The sequence below is a fragment of the Ambystoma mexicanum genome, chromosome 10 (assembly GCF_040938575.1).
Source record: "Ambystoma mexicanum isolate Mex_15411 chromosome 10, UKY_AmexF1_1, whole genome shotgun sequence".
NCBI classification, from domain to species: domain Eukaryota; kingdom Metazoa; phylum Chordata; class Amphibia; order Caudata; family Ambystomatidae; genus Ambystoma; species Ambystoma mexicanum.
In genome coordinates this window covers 1228071828-1228089977 of record NC_090932.1, presented here as the reverse complement: position 1 = coordinate 1228089977, position 18150 = coordinate 1228071828, and the positions used below count along the sequence as shown (strand labels likewise).

Here is an 18150-nt window from a genome sequence, read left to right as displayed (position 1 = left end):
TACTACTCTCCGCCCTCTGCAACTTATCCAGAACAGGACTGAGAGACTTGTCCTTGGCCTCAAGCCCAGGGATCGTATCCCTCCAGCCCTGAAATCTCAATCTCTTCATTGGCTCCCAGTGGCTGCAAGGATTCAGCTCATGACCCTCTGCATTGTCCACAAGCCTTCTGGGGCCTGGGTCCGCAATACCTTCAACTCTCCCTTTGAAAATCCCTTCCTACTCAAGCTCCTCCACATTCAACTCCCTCAGGGCCAGTCACTTCTCCAAGCAATGAGTTGGTGGCAGAGCTCTTTCTTCGGCTGGGTCCTCCTTTGGAACAGCCTCCCTGCCTCTCTGAAACTTGAGGAGAACCATCTTCTGTTCCGAAAGCACCTCAAGACCTTCCTCTTTGCTTCTGCTTTCTCTCTTCTTCTCCCCTGCTGATGTCCGTCTGTTTCTGTACTGGGCTCCTGGCTATCCTCTGAATTCGGGCTGAGTTCCCTGGCCACCCAGCTGCATACCCGCACTGCCTCCTGGCAACCCTTGCACTTAGGTCTGTATCTGCAAACCTACAGTCCTTTTACCTGCACTTATTAGACACCTGTTGTCTGCGCTTAATTCTTGCACTTTCCACCTGCACTACTTGTTGTTTTGATCACATGTTCACCACTTTCCTCCCCTTCCCTGCCCTATGCACTTTCACCCTTCCCTCTCCCCTGCACTTGCACATTCTCAATGTCACTGGGGCTAGTAAGGTTGATGTTTTGTCCTCTCTTGTACCCCTCACTTGCCTTGTTGAGCCAAACACTTATGTATGGGCGCGATATACATAAAATATCATATCATATATCACTGGAAAAAGATTGCAAAAATGTTATATTGCCCTGGTTTAAAGAACCAATTATAATATGGAACGGTGGGAAAGAAAGTGACTTTAAATGCTATGTTTGTGAATGAAACCAGCAACCTCAGGCCAAAACACAAAGTTGCATCATCTTGGACACCAGCAATAATATTGAGAGGTTTGTTTAAAGGTAATGAAACCAGGCCTTTGAGGCTGCGCTATAAACTTTATTACACTGCCTGGATTCAGCAAAGGCCCAAATGTTCTCTTTTGTCTCAGAAGCAGGCATCAGGAACAAAACAAATGATGCCTATTAATAGGTTCCATTTGTCACAGGGTCTATCCAACAATTCCCTTAAAATATAGAGAAATATATCCAGAAACATGGGCTCACAGTGGATTTCCCGAAGTAATCAGAAACTCAAAATTAGGTCTTCCCATCGAAGGATGCCACTCACGCTTGCTCAAACGGCAAGTCTGGCATTTGTGACAGCAAGTTGCTGTAATCACTCAAGAGGCACAGGACTGTGTCAACTAAAGGCTCTCATCCTCAAAGGACCAACACCATATCATCTGCTGCCAGGCTATTTCATATTTTCTAAATTAGGGAAAAATTGATCTTTAAAGGTTTATATATAGATCAGATTTTCCTGAATATCTTTTGACAGGAATGATGTAGCAACTTAGTTTTTCACCCTGAAAAGTTTCTTTTAAAAGGAATTATCAGCTGGATGGAAAACAATATTTTATGGTCTTTTGTTAATTATGCAAATTATAGGATTGTAGATATTTTTGCACAGAAAGGTCGCACGCCAGTGATTCATATATCCTAAGCAGATTTCTACAATGGAAACAGAATATTTGCGTGAAAGTACTGGAGAATGAACATTTTAAAAAAATCAGTTTGGAGTGTTATCTGAGGAAAAGGGGTAGGCTTTGTAGTTTGTAGGACACCATGTTAACATCTTGGCTGTGGTTAGATTTTGTACAGCATATAGGACTCTAATAAGAAAGCAAAAGTTATAATTTTTAATATTTAAATCTGTTTTTATGAACTAACATTTAATGTTGTATCATGAATTTTGAATCTATTATATAATATTCAATTTTTGTATTGTGAATTGAATGTATGACTATTTTGTTCGCTTTTATAGTGTCTCTAATTCTATTGTTATATTGTAAAGGTTGAACTGCATTTAACCATATAGTCCTAATTAAAAAAAAAGAAAGAATCTGTCACACGTGCATCACTTATAGTGCTGAGATGAGACTAGCATCATTTGATTCACCTGAATAAGAGCAATCTGGCAAACTAATAAGTAAATTAATCATGTGTGGAATATAATGTTTTAGAAAATCACAATTGTGAAATGCAAACATAACATCACATCAAATGGGAGGGGAATATTGTTAGAATGTTACACACTGGATTGCCCACTTCATTAATATGCCCAATGAGTTCTAAGCAAGGGGGTGGTTTAGTTTGATGTCACGTTTGTAACACTATCCAATAACAGACTGACCAATTAAAGTAGAGAAATGACATGCATCTCACAAGGGAGGGGTTTCTAATCTATAAAAGTCCAAACCCATAGATTTTGGGGAGCAGACTGATGGAAAGGGGGACTGACTCACAAAGTAGGAGATAGAACAAAGAACTAACAAAAATAGGAGGGAGAATGGATTAGCTTGCTTTCCTTTGGTCATATTTTGGATTGCTGGCAGATAATTGCGAGAGGCGTATCTGGAATTCAACTCCAGGCATTCGTCATTGGAAAAGAAAGAAGGCAGCCCTGATACAGAGAGAGAAACTAGGCAGTGGAGAGAAGCAGACCCATCTTGTTTACAGAGGCCCACCTCTTACTAGAAGGGGAGAATTATACCAGTCCTTGAGAGGGTAACCACCTGACCGAGACAGCCAAAAGAAATTCCTATGCAAGTATAATGCCAAGGAGAAATTAATCCTATGGGGTTGTATACTCAAAACTGGAATAGATCAATTCCTGGCCCTTTTTATTTATGAAAGTATTGACGGGGCATATCAATTGATTGTACATCCTTGGAAATGTTCAAGTGCTTTGGAAAATGTTGGATCTGACAGAAAATACCCAAATGGTGTGTATATTGGGAGATCCCTCACTTCTTTTCTTTGCAATGGCCAAGTGCAGATTGGGAGCCACATAACATCTCACTTTGCATATGCCTAGAAAAATAATGTAACTGAAGTCAATCCCTGGTTATATCAGTAATCAGTACTGTTGCTGGCTCTCAACCACTTAAGAAAAAGGGGAAAGGGTCTTAACTGCCTATAAAGTCACCTATTGAAAACGAGAAATGTGCATTTTTATACTTTAATGCAATATAGAGACCATTTGAGGGAACCTAGAAAACCTACACGTTAAATATAAATATGTCTTCTTTGCAAGCGATTTACATGCAGGAATGCCAAGTAGGCAGTCTTTGAATTGAGTTTTCTAGAATGTGGTTTAAAATATTGACATGTCCATTGAGTAACGGTGAAGGTCATTTCTCAATAAATGAAACATAGGAAGTTTTAGATCGGAAGGGATAGTCAGATTTAATTTTGTCTTCTATCAAATGAAAGCTTTCTCCTCAATCTTCATTCACTTTTCAGAGCATGGTGAATGTGGGCTCAGTGTAAACTAAAGGTATATGTGTGTTTTTAACAAATCTATAACAAAGTTGAATGCAGAAATGAAAATTGAATTGACCAGCATATTGATCAGTTTTTATTGTAGTAACCGTTGACATTGGGATTTCATAGAGAATGGTAAAGAGGATAATCTGTTCATATTTAAATTGATTTGATTATTTCTATTACATTCATAAATGGACCTTATGTGCATCCCTGCATGCTTCTTGTGCTGAAATGCTAGGAAGGCGGTAGGGCACTGTTAAACTGGCATGCCTCAGGTGCATAAAAATAACTTTGTTAAATATTTGTGTTGCGTGGAAATTCCCCGAACTAGATGTCACCCGATTTAAAGATTCTACAAACCACTATTCAGAGATTGAAGACTGCAAAGAAGCACAACGTCCCTCTTCAAGCTGCACAAAGGAGACCAAAAATTGAATGCTCACATTGCATGATTGTCAATCCTGTGCATACCTGTAAATAACTGTGAATGAAGCAGATAATGAAACTGTATGTGCTGTCCCCATTTTATGTTCCATACTTCATATCTCCACCACCTGGTGTATGTTTGCTTCCTCTTACAACAGCTGTATCATTGTAAAGGACGAGTAAAGCTAATGCTGCACCTACCGTTTTTTTAATCTCATGAACAATTTTTCTGTTAATAGCCTCATATTCCCCTCAAATACAAATACTTATTCATTGAGAATGAGATTTTAAAAAGGAGATATTTTATTAGGCGTGACACATGATTTTTGGAGTCTGCTTCAATCAACATCAGTGAACGTGCACGCTATTTTCGAACTATCTAATGTGATGGCCCGGAAAACTTATGGAGGTGTAGAACATTGTAATCTTTGATGTATTTGAAATATGTTGAACTTAACACAAATATGTGGCAGCTCACAGATTTAGGGTATGCAGACATTTTGAAAAAGAGACTTGTGTAAGCATTCCTTCAATCAAACAGTAAGATCATTTGAAAACATGTCTCATTTAAATATTGTATTTGGATCGTACAACTGGGGATGGTTGAACAGGTAACAAAATTCAATTTCATGAAGTGAAGTTTAAAGAAACTTTTTTACCATTGTAGCGTTATGTTATGGCATAATTTGACTACATAACAAGTCATTCTAAGTGCGGAAATGGGTTGTGCAATTGGTCTCACTAACATACTGATCAAGAGGATTTTAAGTTTGTACTTGTAAAAACACTGAGGAACCAAAGATTGTAGAAGGTATGCACTTTCTATTTTGTAAACGTATATATACATTCACTGAAAAAAACGTAGTTAAGGTGCAGTTAAGTTGTGCAGATTTAGCACACAAAACCGTTAAAATTCTGCAGATGTGGGAAGTCATGGCCAGCTTAACTCGGTGCGCTCCTGGTGATGTCACCCCTAATGCCATTTTGTATGTCATTGTGAATCCCTTCTCTTATAATATGTATGTTCTTATGGGCTTTGGAACAGGAATAGGCCAAGTTAAACTGGTCACGACTGCCTAAATTTAAAGGGTTTTGTTGCGTTAAATCTGTACAACTTAACTGCTCCTCAACTACTTTTTTTTTCAGTGAATGTCATGTTTTTTTATATTATTGTTTTTTTTTACAGGCCATTAGCCATGGCCATTTTAAAACTCTACCGGCCACTTACCATGTCGTTCGACGATGAGCCACTTGGTGGCCGTGGCTACTATACATGTCTTTAAGGCCCACTATCACAGCCTTCGGGTGTCCACTTTATATTTGAAAACACTACCGAGCCACTAGTCATGGTCAACGGCCATTGCTACTGTACATGTCTTTTCGTGCCTAATTGCCTGGGCCTTCGTGCTCACTGGCCAGGGCCATATTGCACCGCTTGACAAGTTGCCCCATTTGGTTACCCCACAACTCATTGTAAAATTCTACTTTTTTGTATTAATCTCATTTTTGTAACTTTTCTTTACAAAAACATTTTTTTTATAACATTTATTTTATTGTCATATCGGAACATATGGTGTAATAAACACAATGCAATGGACATAAACTTGATTATTTCCATAGCAAGTGCATAACAGAAGCAGATCACACCTCAAAGATCACTACAGTTTTCAATAGTTGTCCATTTTAACCCGCTCACCCCCTCTGAATAACATAACCTGACAATGGCGCCATAGAAACCTTTGGCACGTACTACTGGCCAATGGCAAACACCTTCTCCATCGCCAGTATTCCCGAGATCCTGACCCACTGTCAATGAGTGTGTGATGAGGGTTGCCCATGCCCCGCAGCATCATATAAATCCTCAGCCACCGCTCCCAAGATCACTATCGTTGGGTTGTGGGGAAGTTGTATGCCAGTTATGTCCTTAATGTGGCTTAAGATTTCCTTCCAGAAGATTTGTGACTTTGGAAAAGACCACCACATATGTCTTAAATCACCCACCTGGCCACAATTCTACCAACACAGAGGGGAGACCTGGGAGTTGACGTTTTGCAATAGTTGTGGGGTCATGTACCAACGGAAACACATTTTGTATGCTGATTCTTTAATGGCCGTACATTTGGAGGCTCTCTGGGCTCTACTCCAGATCTGGCTCCATTCTTCCTCTGTTATGGTGGTCCCCAAGTCTTGCCCCCATTTGGCCATATATGGTAGTGTGGCACAGCCTCATCTAGGAGACGATAGAGCCTCACAACCACCTTCTGAACTAATCCCTCTGAGTGCGGTCTCCAAGCCTGTTGGGGATTTCGTGCCTGCCTCTTTGACCTCTGTGTGTGATCAGTGTCTAACCAGAATGTATCGGAACCATACCTGTTCTGTCACATGAAATGTTCTTTTACAGTCTTCAAATTGCAACTGAGCCCCCCCCCCCCACTCTCCCTCCTGATACAAGTGTTCTAGGGTTAGTGTTGGATAACCGGTCCAATTCACCCAAAAGTTAGTAGCTCTGCCCGGCCTGAAACTGGCATTATGCCCCGCTGGAGTGTAGGGCCCCAGGTCCGGTTTCAACTTCTTGACACGTAATGTCTGATCCAGTATTTTAAAGAGCATTTGGTAGATTCCAGTAATGAGCCTGCCACCCTCCATGCCGAGTGTTCAAGAAACAGAAGGTGACCCAAGGGAATCTCAGTGGCGCACTGTTCTAGTTTTCACCAGTCCATTTGGTGTGCTGACCAAGCCCATTGCAGCATTGGGGCCAGCTGCTCAGCCAAGAGGTAATTTCTTACTTATCTGTAATTTCTGAAACCTAATTTTATCCTGAACATCAGGCAGTACTGGGAGGCAATGTTGTATATTACGATTTGTAACAATACAGACTTTATATTTAATTTGTAGGAATATTTCAGGGTTGAGCTAAATGTCAGGATTTGTAATGATTTTAGGTAGGATTTTAAAATTATTAGATGCTCTGTTTTGTATGAATTCAAACAAAGTTCTGTAAATTAGGTATCGGGTCTTGCTATGAATTAACTTTGTGGTTATGTTATACTATATTGACTGTTATCTATTCATCTTTAGACTCACCTAGGGTAGCAACTGCTGATGTGTTCAAATGAGTTTTAAGTTAATGGCACTGTGCATTGTTTCCAAGGTGTTAACTTGCATTATAAACTGAAATTGTACTTATTATAGCATATACCTCATTTTAACTGTAAAATTCTGTTCACCTGAGCATCGTTTAGATGGTACGGGTTCTAGGGTTTGTATGGCCTTTAGGTGCAAACGAAGATTTTTATTTAACTCCACTTTGTTAAATGTCTTTCATCTAACCTCATGTTGCTAATTTTATTTCAAGTTGACTCTTATCCTACTTGCTCTTATTTATTGATCCGGGTTCGTTTTGTGCTTTATTTTAATGTTGTATGTGTCTTTTATGGTCTACCAGGCCGAAATAAAGCAATATGATGAATGAAGAAATCGGAATTTAATAAACTAGTGATTGACTGGATATTGTGGTGAATGAGCAAAGCCCACCTGCCGGACACTAAACACAATTGCATTCTTACTGACTGACTCATAATTAATTCACTCCCTCTATTACCTTCTCTTCCTAATAATCATCGCTACGATATCAGATTCAGCTTTTCACCGACCTTACCCACTGAACTTTTCTTGTCTTTCAACCCGGTCCACAGACTGGTATTTTTCTGCTTTCCTTTTCCTGCGCCTTCCCCCATTCTCCAATTGTCACACCAAGCCTATATGGCTAGGTATGGAAGTACTCTGAAGTAGCTGCAAAACGACAAGTGTGTTTCTACATTAAAAGCCTTACATTTTATACATCAACACAACACTGTCAAAATGTAAGTTGAGTTAAGGTTAGAAATACACTCAGTATGTCATTGCTCATGTCATATATAATGGCATCAGTGATGCCACTGGTACTATCATTTATGAATGTATGTGTCATCAGGGGCTTGATTTATGAGGATAGGACCAGCAGTTATGGGGATGTGTTAAGGTTATGTAGCATAAAATAATGACAAATAGCCACACTTCTCTCTTCCCTCATTTTTTATTTAGATGGAAGGGTTCATGTGACACATCCTTATTAGGAGACACAATAAGTAGGATACTAAATAAAATATATATATTTAGCTTCAGTAAAAACAAAGACAGAAATTAGATAGTTAATTTAATTACAGAACAAATAGCCACACTACAAAAATAAATTATATATATATATATATATTTTTATGTGCAAACATTTTCAGAATATGTCTGTATCACAGGGAAAAATAAGTGACCGTGTTTTGAAAGCAAAACATTCATCATTATGATTTTAGTTTTTTTCAAAGATATGTTTAGTCCTAATATTTCTGTTCAGCAAAAGAAGATTAGGAGCAAAGACACTAGTGATTGAACTGAGCACCAACTGTTCAAGAGAATTTGTGAAGCATAGTTATCCAATCTCAATCTCCAAAAGCAGGGTAAGAAATCCTTATTCTGGGCAAAATGGGTTTGCGACGTGCAGGCAAGAGCTGTTTCAGAGTTCACATCTTGTCTCTGTATTGCAGCAACTCAAGTCTCCGAAGGGTGAACAATGGTGATATTCATGACCCTGCAGTGCCAGTGCAGATAACTTGGTATGCAGATAGACGAGTTCGCATTGATGCTTCTATTGCTTTTAGAACATCTAGTAAAGGCAAAATAATTTTGCTCACATTTTGAAAACCAAAGAATGCAGCATTAAAATGCACCATCATGGCATATGGTAGCTCCCCCAATTTTGCAAGCTCCTTTTGACACTTGATGGGGTGAAATGAAAAACCATTACAGTTTTTGTGGCGGTAAGCTTCGCAGCAGTAAGATGTATACAAATCAGCCCTGAAGAATTATCAGTGATCCCAGAGTTTACAAAGTGTAATTAAACAATTCTTGCTGGCAGAAAAAAAATATTGGAATTCTGATTCTACAGATTGTTTAACTGGATTAACCACACTGACTTCAATGGATCTTCACCTTCCCAAAGTTCCTATAAATGCATAAAACCAAAAAGATCACACTTTATGTCTTTGCATGCCATTGATGCACTTTACAAAAAGACACACATTAAAATTAACCAAATAGGTTTTGTACTCTTTAGTTACATAAGCAGGTTGGAAAGCTAACTCAGTCTGGCTGGCATTAGAGATTGCAACCCTGAGATTACAATGATCATATAAGTGGAATCTTTACTACTTGAGTTGTCAGCGATTTTGTACAGAGCGGAACACATTCCAATGAAATATTTTGTGGGAGGATGCCCCCACCTCAACATCAAGTATGTAGTTGTGGTACACAAAGGCACATAAATGAGAAGTCATTTATTAAAGATTGCACTTCATGGCAGTAAAGGATTAGTCCCTGAAATCTGTATACCATTCAAATGTATGAACAACCAGACTGCAAAAAAGGCTAGATGTGTTCAGGGTACTGCTTTACACTAAAAAAATATGATCCCCATTGTTACCCTAAGACAATGTAAGATCTCTTTCTCTGCACTGTGCCGGAACGTCTATATACCCAGAAAAGCACCATCTTTGTTGTAGTTGTGATTTTGAAAAAAAGGTGTTAAACAAAATGGTGATAATGAACTGTGATGTACATGTTATTTGGTAACTGGATAACCCATTCAGCTGCAAAAACCTTTGGCAATAGTCTGCCTCTGGGGAGGTCTTTCTTCAGGTTAGTCATCCTTACTGTGGGGAAATCCATTAACAGGCTTGGGAGGACAGAGAAAAGCAAATATTATCCGTTTGTATGAATTTCATTTTGGATGTTGGTTTAATTTATTTATTTTGTATTTATTCATGGCATTTGTTATACGCGTAGTCCCTGGGGTATCACGGCGTAGGTTAACAAAGTCTTACATCTCTGGTTATTATTAATTGCCATAGGAGTTCTACTTTAACATCCCTTGCATCGGAGGAACAGGATAAGAGACACTCATGTACCATAAGGAATGATGTATGCAAGTATGTAAAAAGGATATTGCAAACCCCATATGAATCAGTTGACCTTTCGAAAGAAATCCAGCTTTCCCCTTTACTCAATATGATCATTGAGCTTCAGAATGACTGTAGCTATAATGGGGGCTACGTTATACCATGTATATACCGCTATTGAGGGGTTAAATGGACATGATAAAAAAAAAACAAAGCCCCCGAGTTGATGTTCAACTTTTAATAGTCATTACCCGTTGTGCATATTTATAGGAGATGCAAGTCACTGCAATGACGTAATTGCTGTGAATTAAGGGACCTTATTCAGGAGAATGACAGTTTCTGTGAATTACAGGTTTGGAAATCACTGTTAATTGTGCACGCACACACACACTTATGGTAAGTACATTACTGCAAAGAATAAAAGAGCTGGTTTTAATTCTTTTGTCACCAAAGGAGGCTGCACAGTTATGTAGCCCTGAACAGTGAGGCGAACAATCATATTTAGCGACCATCAAAAAATCAAGTTTTCAAAACAGGTAGTGCAGGATTAGATTGCAAGTTATTGGTTTTAGGGGTGCCATTGAAATGCATTTTAAGGGTTTAGTGTGGTCTCTGTTGAGACATCCCCCTCCCCTTACCTTTAAATTTAGATGTGAAAGATATTTCAATAGAATCCTTCAGTGGAGTAAGGGAGCACAGGGCTATACCGCCGGGGCGCAGATTTCGCATTCAACGGCCCACCAGTCCGAGTTCGTGCATCGGGCCGTTACACCATGTACAACCCAGGGCATGAAAGCTATTCAACAACCCGGGATTTTCTGGGGTGCAGATAATTATTTTTTTGTGATTCCAACGGGAGACGATTCCCACGCGAGCACATCTCACGTCCAAATGGAAAAATGCCCTCTTGCTTGAGAGTGCAAATCTAATATCCACTGGCCTAATATCTATGTAAAAACCTGGACAACTCCTTACTACAATCTAGCTCTGTCTTAAGGTATTGAATTAATCTAATTAAAAGGTCAAATTAGACCAATTCCACCACCTGAGATGGGGTAAAGATACATGATTAATGGGGTCGGACAACAGGTACCATGAAGCTATAAACTACACACAATCAGGATGTAGAGTTGCATTAGACAGAAAAGAAACGTGACCTTCCACTTTAGACACAGAATGTATTAGGGTCTACAAATATAGTATGGTTGTGAGTAATTTATCCCATTAACATGCATGCATTAGAGCACACACGCAAAAGGTCAAATGTCTACTGGAGAACTTTCTCGATCTGCGAACGTGTAAGAAAGTCAGGATTTTATAAATCGTTTTTAAATTCATCAAATCTTATTGAACATACATATTGTATATATGCAACATTGCTTGGTGTATTTCCATATGTTTTTACACTTAAACACACTGTAAAGCACTGGAAAAATATTACCTTGTTTTGTGATGTGGGTAGCGATGGCTGTAGCCATTCTCGTTATTGCATATGTTTACTAGCAAACACCTATACTGCTCTGGTTCTGTGTGAACTGCTAGTTAAATTATTCAGTGTTGCCATGGCACATTTCTAATGAGGAACAGTACAGAAAAAAGATTTACTGCCGTGAAAAGGAGAATTTCACACTTAAAAGGAAATCAACAAAGAAGGGAGAAGGATGTTGTTTTCACTCACACACTGAATCACTTCTAAACTCTGGTCTTGCGATGGTTGGGCAGGGATGCCTCGGCCAAACCACACCAACATAAGACAGTCCCATATCCACCCCAAAGAACAAATGGTGTCAGAGTGGTGAATGACTGTTGAAAAGGTGTAAACATTCAGAAGATATACGGAGTGGACACTTCTAGACTATTAATGACCTGTTAAGTTCTGTTGTAAGGCACCTTACTCTATTCCAAAAACAAGCAGAGCACCACATTAGTAAACTCCCACCACTGGGGCTGTACTTCCTTAATACAACAATGCTACCTATCCTCACCCATTAAATAGTGTGCTCAGCAATTCCCGATGAAGGTGCACTGTTGACAGACACTTTAAACGAAGAAGGATTTCTATGAACAGTCTCTAACAATAAAAACATAAAATAACAGTATGCACTGAAGAATCATTGGTATATGAAAATAAATGCACTACTTCCACTACTATTTACAGTAGCATGTATGTAAAGAAGATCTGGTTCAGGTCGGTGTAGGAACACCTTTATCTGGAACCAAATAATTAGGAACAAGCACCTGGCTGGTTGGCAGAAATCTATTTGGCTAACTCCAGTATGTCAGGGACATATGCAGAAAAGTCAGACACTTCTCCTAGAACAAGATATACTGTTTGACGCAAGACACACTTGGTGCCCAGCCATGAAATTAAAAAGAATGGCCTTCACCTACCCTAAATGAGTTTGGATACATATAAAACAAAAGTCCTCGTCCTACTGTTGGTCAATAAAAACATCCATGCTCCCACTTCTGGGCTGACATTTCATTTACCATACGTTGAGGCTTTATCAATGATATAAAAACGGTGGCTAACTACCCACTAGTAAGGGATATTTTCCTGTTCCTGGTGTGCTTGAAATATAAATGTAAAAATCTACAGGCAATCAATCAAGAGGTAATTGTGTTTACAAATAATGTTCAGAGAGGTACAGAAGGACAACAAACAAGACTTTGTAAAATTCCTTGAAGTTCAGATTCCTACAGTTTTATTGAAACACAGAGCCAAAGGAATCAGATTCACAGAATCGCTAGAGGATTCCAGGGATGGCCTGCATAGTTTTCTTTCAATAAACCATATTTGTCAGGTGGTTCAAACAGATTGCTAGCTGGTGTCCTTGTCACCACCCGAGACTGCAATAGCTTCCAGTATGGCGAACGGATGTTCTTTCTTTGACACAAAGCACCTCACCTATAGGGGAGGGCGATTGGTCAACACATGGCTTCAACAAGCAAGACCAGCGCAAGGAGATTGCACTGGGGCAAGTGTACCGCTCCACAAAATTTTCCGTCTGAGGAAGAAACACTGCTCTGCTGACGGAAACCCTATAGAAAAAGGTTCTACCCATTTTGGAGGCATCAATCAATATTGAATCTAATTTGATGGCCCCCTCTCGGTTCCTTGGTAAAAGAAATTAGTAGCGCTATTGCTAAATCTGCCACTTGGTCCGGCATAATTATCACCTGATTAAAAGTGGTGGTAGGCACTGCTAGTCCCCATATATTGGTGTCCATAGGACTACATTGGGATTTTGGTGCAATTACCAGTTTTGGGCAGTAAGGCGGAGGAATTACCTCTAGCATTTTGCTGGAGGTTTCTCCTCCAATTTACCTCCAACCCTATAGTTCGGCAGCAGCAGTGCAGTGGTAACTATTACCACTGGTTCACCACCATTTTTGGCCACACCGCCACACTCATAAAGGGGTCCATAGTGTGGGGGCAGGATCAATGGGACTTGAACCTGCCCAGGATAAAGACTAGTAGGGGCTCTGACCAAAGTGATAGGACAGCCACTAGAAAGAATGTCATATAAAACCAACCACAGAACCGGCTGTAACAGATGCACGTGGCAGTTTCCAGACTCTAGGAAAGAGATGTTAGGATAGGTGTGTTTAAAAGTTTCATCCAAAGAAGGATCCTGGTGACAGGCTGGAAATGTCAAGTACAAGGGGCTTGAAGGAAGGAAAGAGCAGGTGGAAATGTAAATAAGTAGGCAAGTTTGAATGCATTTTTCCAGGAGTTCAAGGAAGAGTGCTAAAACAAGTGTTTAAGGGCAGCATGAACAAAAACAAGTTGGTAGGGTGGAGCGAAGCCTACTTTAGTAAATAGCAGGTTTGAGAATTTACTCAGATTACAGATTATGAGAAAATCCCAAACAGTCCAGTGCAAGCACCGAAACAGTAAGAAGTCCAAGGGGAAATACAGACTCATTTGTGTTTATTCAAGAGAGGATTCTCAGGAACAATTGAGGAAATGGCCATGTGTAAGTGCCTATAAGAGAAGTGCAGAGGAAAGCACCAGAGGGCATTCGATAGTTCTAGATGAACTAGAAACAAATCTGACCCTGTGGAAAGGGGAAATGAATACATAGGGACTGGGACTGATAATCTGATGATTTAAATAGAAACGGGTACTTAGGAGAGGTGCACTTAAAAACTACCAGTGCTGCAAGTAGAGATGTGAGGAATTAAAAGGAGTGCTGGAATTGCAACATATGCAGGAAACACCTGGCTGCAAAAAGTGCCAGGTTGTTGGAACAGCCAATTGTGTGGCCTTCCAGAAATAAGTCGCGCCTTGAAACACTTGTGTATAGGTGCGTTATAAATGCCATATCATACCATATCATATCATATCATATCAGATAAAGTCAAGGTTTCTTGAAAAGGAATCCACAGTTCGCTAAAATAACCATGCACAGGCGCTTCCTTAAATCTAATGGAGAAAAGCCTGGGTAAGGCAGCAGGACAATGGAGAAGAGAGGAATGCATGCAAGACTGTAACAAGTCTAGGAACAACCCCAGAAATGAACAGAGCTAGGCTGGAAGAGGTATGGGCAGGTGTAGTAAATGTGTATAAGAAGGGTGCTGAAATAGAAATGCCAGAGAACATTTGGAAAAGGGACACATTGCACCAGCTGTTTGTAAATTTCCTGAAATGAAGGCGCATGGAATTAGTTTCTGAAGTAGTCATGTAAAGGGGGATTTCTAAGAAGATTTGAATGGGTCGAAAAGAACTAATCAGTTTTGAGCAGTTCCCGACAGTAAAATCTGAAGAGTTTCGGGATCTCTTAATACAAAGATGTGCTAGAAATTCTTAGGATATAATCTTGGGTTAAGAGCTAAAATAGTGAAGGAGAATATGGAATGTGTGTCAAAAGTCGTTCAGTTTTTCTGAAAGGAAGGTGTGTGGATACAATTTGCATTTTGTGATATGTGAAGACAAACGTGGTGAGTACCTTGTTTAGGATCAGAAAACATAAAGGCTTCTGTAATGGAATGAGTCTGATGCACACAAGATCAAAAAGTCACAATTTCTTAACAAAAAACAAAAAAGGGTTACTGAAAGGTGTTGAAAATGTTTAGGACAAAACTTCCAAAGAGACATGTGAGCAGACCACTCTCTTATAAGGAAATTCTAGAGCACATCTATCTGTAGTGATCACTCGTGAGCCATGAGCAAAGGACTATCCAGTCTCCTGTAAAGTGAAAAATGTTCATTTCTAACCCTGAAATCAGATTATTTGGACATACTCTGATATAAATATTCCATAAATCATCTAAATAGTTAGCTAAATTCAGGTTATCTTGTAAGTGGACTCAATTACAAAACATGTCCAATTATCCCACAACTAAACGTGCGGCCTTCGGACTCCACCTAAGCATCCAAAACACTGCAAGCTGCCATTCATACTTGTGAAATGTTCCCTATGAACCTATACTCAGGATCTTGTAACATGGCCACGAATAATTCCTTATCAAAACACCAGCTCCTACTAATGAAAGTGCACACACTAAGGAGAGGTTATTGCAAGGACGTCCTACTCGAGTCAACCTTATCACCAGTGGCTAAGCAGAGAACCAATGCGTGTAAATATCGCTGATGGACGTTCAGTTGGGATGACAAAACTGCTGCACCAGATTCCAAAACAGCTGTGAAATATGTGTGCTGACCTGTGGCATCTATGTCACTATTATTAAAGATTTCTTGATGTTCGGATGTGTGAGAAAAGTAATGGAGAGATGCAGAGAATACTACTGCTGCAGACAAAGACGAGGATACAGATTTCAGTTGAGATCTGGCAATGACCATGCCCCCAATTCTTTGCCAAGACATGGAAAAGAAAGAAAAGCAAGCCGCTGCTGTGCATTGGAGAAACAACCCATCCATCTATGGAGCCATTGACATACTGCTCTAGTGCTTCAAGCAAATTAAAGCTACGAGTTCTCAAGTACAGGTTTCTTAAAGCAAACTGTCCCTCTAAGCTGCTGATCATTCAATGCACATAATGGTCATGTAGTGTAGCAAACTGGTTGAAACAGTGGATGCCTCTTAAAGTGCCCAACCAAACTCATTCCAAGATGCTACCAATGCCTTCTTTTACAATGGTATTGGGTATGATCATGAATTATAACATTGACTTAAAACCCTGCACCCAAATAAAATAATCAGGTTGGCAACAATGGGGTAAGATAGCATCTCTCTCCAAGGAAAAACATGTGTCAACAGATCAAATGACACAAAACCTCTTTCTGCCAAATCTATTATTTGTATTTCTTCTTAAGTGTTTGCTGAACGTTTGCCATAAACGCTTGGTCCTAGACCATAAAGGTTAAGACGTCCGATATGTGAGGAACTCCTTCATTTTCTTGGGTATTGGTAGTGCCAGAACCTGGTAGGTTGTCAGAAAGCGGCGGAGTGCCTTGCGGCACAAGTGTTTCAATGAGGACAGTACTCTTGGGGAGGTCCAGAACTGGACGTGGCCATCACGCGTCCTGAAATCCAAAGAGAAATGGTTAGCAACTACAACATCTGTGTGTAATCATGAAAAATAAATACTTCACTGGAGAGCTAGTGGACACAATCTACATTCCAGTTGCATTAAAAATGAAATAATCACAAACCATATATGTACATTTTTACTGTCGTTTTGTGAACTGATTTTTTTGTGTTTTACATTAATATCAATTTTTATTAATACCATTAAGGCAATAACTCGACAAGTTCACACATCAAAACGTTACAAATAATTCATTACAGTGCAACAAATTGACTTAAAACAGACAGCCCAAACAGTTCTACGAAAGAAGAGGTATCTATGTGGAGTTTATTTTTGTAAGGGTAAACACGTAATTTGTAGCCATACTGGTGAACAAAGAATTATAATTATCAGAAGTTGCACCATATAGTTAATTGAACCAACAAATGATATTCAAGTGTAGGCTAGTCAAGTTGTTTTGGAGAACGTAAAAGTCAAATACATGTATAGAGAGCCCTTGTTGCGCTGAAAGCTAATGAGCCCCAGCACAGGTCTAATGCTTATGTTGGACAATCAAGCATACTGGATCCTGCAACAGTATATCAACACTTAAAGAGCAATTAATGTGTATAACAAATCACAATACTTTAGACACACAGTCCTACAGCACAAATCCAGCCAATACTTTAGACACTCAGAAATCCAGGGCAAAACATAACACTGTCCTATGGTCAGCAATATGACTAGGACCAACCCCTGGGAGACGGAGTAGCCTGTATAAAACAAAAGGAAGGTACTCCTGAATTCAAGGGTTACTCCCCCTCTAGTAAACCCTGAATTCAGAGTACTTGGGCCCCTTAAAATATATTCTATATATGGTTTGATGATGGAACAGGTGCTCAACAGCTTTGGAGCCAAAGTTCAGAAGCTCACGTGGAAAGGTATGACCATTGTCAGGCTGGCTCTATTTTTTGGACTGTGATTGGGTTCCATATTATGGTCAGTCAGTAGGAGAAGAAAAAAACGGTACGAGAAAGTGAAGGGAATGTGCACTTATTCTTATGGTCTGTCACTTTAGTCCTACACACTGGATAACTCCCCAGAGTAAATTAAAGAGGAACGCTGTACTTAACGTCCAGTGAGAGATTATCACTAAAGCTGACTTTGAACATAGCACATCTGATTTGGGCACCCGGCTAGGAGAGAATACATTACTAAGTTATGGTCACAGAACATAAACGTAGGCCATGTTGCTGCCTCGCTGATGACAAGTCTAAACGGTTTTAGTCAGGAGTGCATGCAAATGGATGCCTTTTAAAGGAATAATTCATCGGAGTTAATACCACAACATAAGCGACCATCCAATGTATTACGAGGTTCTCAGCAACAATATGAGAAGCAATTTAGAAGACAGCCAGATGTCATTGGTTCTGTCTAAATAACAGAGCCTGCTTTATGTCGAACCTGAAAATAACTTTGGATTTAAAAATCAAAAACAAGTCTGAAGGATAACTAGGTGAAGGCCACAAAGTCACACTTATTGGGCTGTTTTTGGGATTGAGAATAACTCTGGTGGGGGCAGGAATTTCCAAAAGCCAGGTGATGCTACATGTGTTTACCAGGCAATATTTCCACCCCCACACCTAAGACAATAGGAGAATGAAAGGAGTCCCTTTACTCCCCATATCCACACAACCCCAATTATGGCAGAACACCACACACATTTCTCGTTTGTTCTAAGGGACTTTAGGCATGAGTACTCTGTCCAAAAAAGTTATCAA

At 39.6% G+C, this 18150-nt stretch overlaps 1 protein-coding gene across 4 annotated transcripts in view; it reads right to left on the bottom strand.

Moving 5' to 3' along the window:
- Window positions 1–8091: 8091 nt before the first annotated feature.
- Window positions 8092–18150, bottom strand: part of WSB2 (WD repeat and SOCS box containing 2) — a 263989-nt gene continuing 253930 nt past the window's right edge. For all 4 annotated transcript variants that reach the window (XM_069619202.1, XM_069619204.1, XM_069619201.1 and 1 more), the window contains one exon: window positions 8092–16385. In XM_069619202.1, coding sequence (XP_069475303.1) covers window positions 16223–16385 — 163 coding nt within the window. In that variant the 3' untranslated portion in view covers window positions 8092–16222. The remainder of the gene's footprint in view (window positions 16386–18150) is intronic.